The 7,959-nt window shown below is 50.9% G+C and overlaps 1 protein-coding gene across 1 annotated transcript in view; it reads right to left on the minus strand.

The window, feature by feature from the left end:
- LOC148515063 (asialoglycoprotein receptor 1-like) overlaps window positions 1-2,855 on the minus strand; it is a 40,706-nt gene extending 37,851 nt beyond the window's left edge. Inside the window, exons 1-2 of the mRNA XM_088480538.1 lie at window positions 2,549-2,855; window positions 508-598 (exon numbers count right to left, since the gene is read on the minus strand). Coding sequence (XP_088336664.1) covers window positions 508-595 — 88 coding nt within the window. The 5' untranslated portion in view covers window positions 596-598; window positions 2,549-2,855. The remainder of the gene's footprint in view (window positions 1-507; window positions 599-2,548) is intronic.
- Window positions 2,856-7,959: the final 5,104 nt, after the last annotated feature.

Raw genomic sequence — 7,959 nt, forward strand, 5'->3', positions numbered from 1 at the left:
TTGCTATTATTGCTTGCCACAAGGATTTCATTGCAAAGTGACTGACAATACAAGTGGGCTGTCCGGGGGGAGCTAAATATGCCATTCGCACTAAATCGTGTCATCGTGGCCCCGCCCTCTGCTGCACATTGCCATTAATATCTGCATTGCATACAGGGGCGGGGCCATAATCACACAGTCATGTCCCCTACTCCACCCCCAAGTTCATACCACCCGCCTTACTGTATTGTCCTGGCTGCCTCTGGTAATTGCAGCATGATTGCAGTGCACACACAGTGCAAACAGTTGGTAGATCTGTGAACGTATTTGCATATGCTGCTGAGTCAGGACCTTTACCCAATGCATGGTAGGGAACATGGGCTGTAATCTCCACTTGGCAGTCACTGATGTGAAAGGCTGCGGAACACTCCCATTACTGCGCTGTGTAACAAGTGTGCGCTATATAAGGAACTGCTAATAAATACATCGTTATAGCGGAGATCCATCTTCTTCCCATATTATTATCACCTCGTTTTTTCCACCAATTGGATCCTGCAACGCTGCCTCGTGTTGTGTCCCCATGAAAGTTCTGGAGTTCTTGATAATCCTGTGACATGTTCTGTGAGAAGAAAACTTCATTACCACTCACTGGTCTATGCTAGTCATTGTAATTACCAGGGAGGTGTGTGTATACTGTATACACACACATACACACACATCCCTGGTATATGATCTATGGTTGGCTTCCTGAGAGAGCAGAGAGAGTCAGAGGGGAGAGCAGAGAGAGTCAGAGGGGAGAGCAGAGAGAGTCAGAGGGGAGAGCAGAGAGAGTCAGAGGGGAGAGCAGAGAGAGTCAGAGGGGAGAGCAGAGAGAGTCAGAGGGGAGAGCAGAGAGAGTCAGAGGGGAGAGCAGAGAGAGTCAGAGGGGAGAGCAGAGAGAGTCAGAGGGGGGAGATGAGAGATTCAGACAGGGAAGCAAAGAGAAACAAAGAGGGCAGTAGAGAGAATCAAGGGGAGCAGAGAAAATCAGAGGGGGGTAGCAGAGATAATCAAGGGAAGCAGACAGATTCAGAGAGTGAGCAGATAGAATCAGAGGGGGGAGCAGAGAGAATCTGAAGAGGAGCAGAGAGAAACAGAGGGGAGAGCAAATGGAATCAGAGGGGGAGAGACAAATTCAGAGGGGAGCAGACAGAATAACATGGGGTATCAGGGTGAATCACAAGGGGGAACATTGGGAGTCAAGGGAAGCAGAGATTATCTGAGGGGGGAACAGAGAGAATCAGAGGGGGAGCAGACAGATTCAGAGGTGGTAGAAGATATAATCAGAGGATGAGCAGTGAAAATCAGAAGGGGAGCAGAGAGAATAAGAGGGGAGAGCAGATAGAGAGTAGAGGTAATCACAGGGGGCAGAGAGAATCAGAGGGGAAGCACACAGATTCAAAGGGGGAGCAGATAGATTCAGAGGTGTAGAAGAGAGAATCAGAGGATGAGCAGAGAGAATTAGAGGGAGAATATTATTATTATTGTTTATTTATATGGCGCCACAAGTGTTCCGCAGTGCCTTACAAGGTACATAACCAAAAAGTGACTTACAGTAAAATACAATACAATAAAGGACAAGTACATGGATAATATACATTGATACATAGGTGGCCTTAACACCCACATAAGCAACAAAGCATAGGCACCAAGTGTTTGGTGACCTAGTGGTGAGTAAGAAGTAGATGAACATAAAGTAAGGAGAAGCACAAGAGGGTAGAGGGCCCTGCTCACAAGAGCTTACATTCTCAAGGGGAGGAAGGAGCATGTAGTAGCAAGTTAGAATGATAGCTGGAAAGCATTGATGAAGTATTGGGGTCTTGAGAGCCCATTTGAAGGATTGTAGAGAGGTGGAGAGTGTGATGGGGAGTGGGAGAGAGTTCCAGAGGTGGGGAGCTGTGTGGGCAAAGTCTTGGAGGCGGGAGTGGGAGTGTCATGATTGGTGTCTGCGAGTTACCTGTCTCAGGTGGCGATCGGGTTTCAATGGAGGCCGGCATGACTGGAATCACAGATAATGTAAATAGCTCTATTTACAAGACTTGGGTAGCAGTGAAAACTGCCTTTGATAAATGACAGGAACTGGAGTGACCGGACTGGGACCGGCAGGAAGACTTGTTGAATTGAACTGATGAACTAAGAACTTGACTCTGGACTGGAGCAATGTGGACTGAACTGATGAGCTTGGAACTTGACTCTGGACTGGAATGTGACAATGGCTGAAGGGAAGTCAGGTAATGCTGAGACGAGGGCTAAACAGGGTAATCTGGAATTACTATGACAAAGGCTAGAACTCATGTGCAGGCTGGACAGGATAATTGGAAATAACAGGTTTCAAGAAGGATTGGGTAGGTTTGGTAATTTGCTGGCTGGACAGGATAATTGGAAATAACAGGTTTCAGGAAGGAATGGGTAGGTTTGGGAATTTTACTTTCAGGGAGGGAATAGGTAGGTAACAGGGGCAGGAGTTGATCCACAGCAGGAAGCAAGGCAGGGTAACACGATGCAGGTTTACAGAGTGCCTGGGACCTACCAGGAGTAGGACTAGCAGCAGAGCACAGGCCAGGTATTCTGTAACAGGACGTCTGGATGCCAGGTACTACTGTAGCAGGTTTTCGGGATGCACCAGAGGTTGCTGTTAGCAGGCTTACTGGATTGCCAGGCTTGGCTGTAACAGGTTTTCAGGAAGCACTGGGGGTTGCTGCCAGCAGATTTACTGGATTGCCAGGTACAGCTGAAACAGGTTTTCTGGATAGCGCCAGGGATTGCTGTAGCAGGTTACAGGGACAGACTTGAATGCATAAATCATACACCACAGGAAGACGAGATGTTCAGGCCCAGAATGCTATCGGGAGAGGATATACATACTATGGGTCTGGCAGCAATTGGTGGATACAGACAGGTGGTCTGGTAGTAGCATTCTGAGTGGTGGAAGGCACAACATGCAGAGGGAGTATTCATCTCTGCAGCTCTGAGAATGAGAACCACACCTGTGATTCCAATCAGGGCTAGCAGTGCTCACAGACAGAGGAGAGGCCAGGTGCAATAATCAGAGCAAATCCTCCAGGCAAATTACACACAGATCCATGGGCAGCTAACAGGGGTAAGTCTCAAGGCAAAAAGGTGACAACTAGACAGGGAGGAAGTGATCAGTTGGCATGAGAGGCGGCATTTGTTGAACGAAGAGGGCGGACAGGAAAGTGAAGGGAGATGAGGTCAGAGATGTAAATGGGAGAAGAGTGTGTTAGGGCTTTGTAAGTGAGTGTGAGAACCTTGAATTGGGCTCTGAAGGGGAAGGGGAGCCAGTGGAGGGCTTGTATGGGAGGGGAGGCAGATGTAGAGCATTTGGAGAGGAAGATAAGCCATGCAGCAGCATTAAGGATAGACTGGTGAGGAGCAAGATGGGATTTGGGGAGGCCAGATAGGAGAAGGTTACAGTAATCTAATCTTGAGATGACCAGTGAGTGTATTAAGGTTTTAGTAGCATCCTGGGTGAGATAGAGTCTGATCCTGGAAATATTTTTAAGATGGAAATGACAGGACTGTGAGAGGTTCTGGATATGTGGTTTAAAGGAGAGGGAGTAGAGACAATCAGAGGGGGAGCAGAGTGAATCATAGGGGGAGCAGAGAGGACCAGAAAGGTGATTTAGAGATGGAAGAGAGAGATTCAGAGAGGGAGCAGCAAAAATTCAGAAGGGGAAGAAAGTGAGGACCAGAGAGAGGAACCTATTCATCATAACTTAAAATTCCTGGGAGGTAATTAGGTTTAGAACTCGCATGGAGTTTACCTAATTACCGGAGGAATTCATCATTCCTCCTCTCCATAACTATCTATTCTGGTAGCTGTAAATTTTGCGATGACAGCTTTTCGGGAAATAGTTTTTCCTGTCTATACATACCTTACTGCAGCTGTAACCAGTGCTCTACCTTACTGCAGCAGTAATCAGTGCTCTACCATACCCCAGCTGTAATCAGTGCTCCACTTTACTGCAGCTGTAATCAGTGCTCTACCTTACCGCAGCCGTAATCAGTGCTCTACCTTACCGCAGCCGTAATCAGTGCTCTACCTTACCGCAGCCGTAATCAGTGCTCTACCTTACCGCAGCCGTAATCAGTGCTCTACCTTACCGCAGCCGTAATCAGTGCTCTACCTTACCGCAGCCGTAACCAGTGCTCTACCTTACCGTAATCAGTGCTCCACCTTACCCCAGCCGTAATCAATGCTCCACCTTACCGCAGCCGTAATCTGTGCTCCACCTTACCCCAGCCGTAATCTGTGCTCCACCTTACCCCAGCCGTAATCTGTGCTCCACCTTACCCCAGCCGTAATCTGTGCTCCACCTTACCCCAGCCGTAATCAGTGCTCCACCTTAACACAGCCGTAATCAGTGCTCCACCTTACCGCAGCCGTAATCAGCGCTCTACCTTACCGCAGCCGTAACCAGCGCTCTACCTTACCGCAGCCGTAATCAGCGCTCTACCTTACCGCAGCCGTAATCAGCGCTCTAACTTACCACAGCCGTAATCAGCGCTCTACCTTACCCCAGCTGTAATCAGCGCTCTACCTTACCCCAGCTGTAATCAGCGCTCTACCTTACCCCAGCTCTAATCAGAGCTCTACCTCACCGCAGCTGTAATCAGAGCTCTACCTTACCCCAGCTGTACTCAGCGCTCTACCTTACCCCAGATGTAATCAGTGCTCTACCTTACTGCAGCCGTAATCTGTGCTCTACCTTACCGCAGCCGTAATCAGCGCTCTACATTACCGCAGCCGTAATCAGTGCTCTACCTTACCGCAGCCGTAATCAGTGCTCTACCTTACCGCAGCCGTAACCAGTGCTCTACCTTACCGTAATCAGTGCTCCACCTTACCCCAGCCATAATCAGCGCTCTACCTTACCCCAGCTGTAATCAGCGCTCTACCTTACCCCAGCTGTAATCAGCGCTCTACCTTACCCCAGCTCTAATCAGAGCTCTACCTCACCGCAGCTGTAATCAGAGCTCTACCTTACCCCAGCTGTACTCAGCGCTCTACCTTACCCCAGATGTAATCTGTGCTCTACCTTACTGCAGCCGTAATCTGTGCTCTACCTTACCGCAGCCGTAATCTGTGCTTCACCTTACCCCAGCCGTAATCTGTGCTTCACCTTACCCCAGCCGTAATCAGTGCTCCACCTTAACACAGCCGTAATCAGTGCTCCACCTTACCGCTGTACCTTACCGCAGCCGTAATCTGCGCTCTACCTTACCGCAGCCGTAATCAGCGCTCTACCTTACCGCAGCCGTAATCAGCGCTCTACCTTACCGCAGCCATAATCAGCGCTCTACCTTACCGCAGCTGTAATCAGCGCTCTACCTTACCGCAGCCGTAATCAGCGCTCTACCTTACCCCAGCTGTAATCAGCGCTCTACCTTACCCCAGCTCTAATCAGAGCTCTACATCGCCGCAGCTCTAATCAGAGCTCTACCTTACCCCTGCTGTAATCGCCGTAATCAGCGCTCTACCTTACCCCAGCCGTAATCAGTGCTCTACCTTACCCCAGCCGTAATCAGCGCTCTACCTTACCACAGCCATAATCAGCGCTCTACCTTACCCCAGCCGTAATCAGAGCTCTACCTTACCTCAGCCGTAATCAGCGCTCTACCTTAACGCAGCCGTAATCAGCGCTCTACCATACCCCTGCCGTAATCAGCACTCCACCTTACCCCAGCCGTAATCAGCGCTCCACCTTACCCCAGCCGTAATCAGCGCTCCACCTTACCCCAGCCGTAATCAGCGCTCCACCTTACCCCAGCCGTAATCAGCGCTCCACCTTACCCCAGCTGTAATCAGTGCTCTACCTTACCGCAGCTGTAATCTGTGCTCCACCTTACCCCAGCCGTAATCTGTGCTCCACCTTACCCCAGCCGTAATCAGTGCTCCACCTTAACGCAGCCGTAATCAGTGCTCCTCCTTACCGCAGCCGTAATCTGTGCTCCACCTTACCCCAGCTGTAATCTGTGCTCTTCCTTACCATAGCTGTAATCAGCGCTCTACCTTACCCCAGCTGTAATCAGCGCTCTACCTTACCCCAGCTGTAATCAGCGCTCTACCTTACCCCAGCTGTAATCAGCGCTCCACCTTACCCCAGCTGTAATCAGCGCTCCACCTTACCTCAGCTGTAATCAGCGCTCTACCTTACCCCAGCCGTAATCAGCGCTCTACCTTACCCCAGCCGTAATCAGCGCTCTACCTTACCCCAGCCGTAATCAGCGCTCTACCTTACCCCAGCAGTAATCAGCGCTCTACCTTACCGCAGCCGTAATCAGCGCTCTACCTTAACCCAGCCGTAATCAGTGCTCTACCTTACCCCAGCCGTAATCAGCGCCCTACCTTACCCCAGCCGTAATCAGCGCCCTACCTTACCCCAGCCGTACTCAGCGCCCTACCTTACCGCAGCCGTACTCAGCGCCCTACCTTACCGCAGCCGTACTCAGCGCCCTACCTTACCGCAGCCGTACTCAGCGCCCTACCTTACCGCAGCCGTAATCAGCGCCCTACCTTACCCCAGCCGTAATCAGCGCCCTACCTTACCCCAGCCGTAATCAGCGCCCTACCTTTCGCCAGCCGTAATCAGCGCCCTACCTTACCCCAGCCGTAATCAGCGCTCTACCTTTCCCCAGCCGTAATCAGCGCTCTACATTACCCCAGCCGTAATCAGCGTTCCACCTTACCCCAGCTGTAATCAGTGCTCTACCTTACCCCAGCTGTAATCAGTGCTCTACCTTACCCCAGCTGTAATCAGTGCTCTACCTTACCGCAGCTGTAATCTGTGCTCCACCTTACCCCAGCCGTAATCTGTGCTCCACCTTACCCCAGCCGTAATCAGTGCTCCACCTTAACGCAGCCGTAATCAGTGCTCCTCCTTTCCGCAGCCGTAATCTGTGCTCCACCTTACCCCAGCTGTAATCTGTGCTCTTCCTTACCATAGCTGTAATCAGTGCTCTACCTTACCCCAGCTGTACTCAGCGCTCTACCTTACCCCAGCTGTAATCAGCGCTCTACCTTACAGCAGCCGTAATCAGCTCTCTACATTACAGCAGCCATAATCAGCGCTCTACCTTACCCAGCGTTCTACCTCACTGCAGTTATAATCAGCGCTCTACCTTACCGCAGCCGTACTCAGCACTCTACCTTACCCCAGCTGTAATCTGTGCTCCACCTTACCCCAGCTGTAATCTGTGCTCCACCTTACCCCAGCTGTAATCTGTGCTCTACCTTACCCCTGCTGTAATCAGTGCTCTACCTTACCCCAGCCATAATCAGTGCTCTACCTTACCGCAGCTGTAATCAGCGCTCTACCTTACCCCAGCTGTAATCAGTGCTCTACCTTACCGCAGCTGTAATCAGCGCTCTACCTTACCCCAGCTGTAATCTGTGCTCCACCTTACCCCAGCTGTAATCTGTGCTCCACCTTACCCCAGCTGTAATCTGTGCTCTACCTTACCCCTGCTGTAATCAGTGCTCTACCTTACCCCAGCCATAATCAGTGCTCTACCTTACCGCAGCTGTAATCAGCGCTCTACCTTACCCCAGCCATAATCAGTGCTCTACCTTACCGCAGCTGTAATCAGCGCTCTACCTTACCCCAGCTGTAATCAGTGCTCTACCTTACCGCAGCTGTAATCTGTGCTCTACCTTACCGCAGCTGTAATCAGCGCTCTACCTTACCCCAGCTGTAATCAGTGCTCTACCTTACCGCAGCTGTAATCTGTGCTCTACCTTACCCCAGCTGTAATCAGTGCTGGGCATGCGCTGTTACATTCATAAAACCAGTGCATGTGTAGCACTACCTACAGCTGCGGTAATTTTGTGTGTGTGTCCCCAACCCCCTCTCCCATCCCCCCACTAAAAACCTTCCCCCCTCTACCTGCCCGCTGCAGCACCTCCGGCTCCAATGGCTG

The sequence above is a fragment of the Taudactylus pleione genome, unplaced genomic scaffold, assembly GCF_031769625.1.
Source record: "Taudactylus pleione unplaced genomic scaffold, aTauple2 ptg000255l, whole genome shotgun sequence".
NCBI lineage: Eukaryota > Metazoa > Chordata > Amphibia > Anura > Myobatrachidae > Taudactylus > Taudactylus pleione.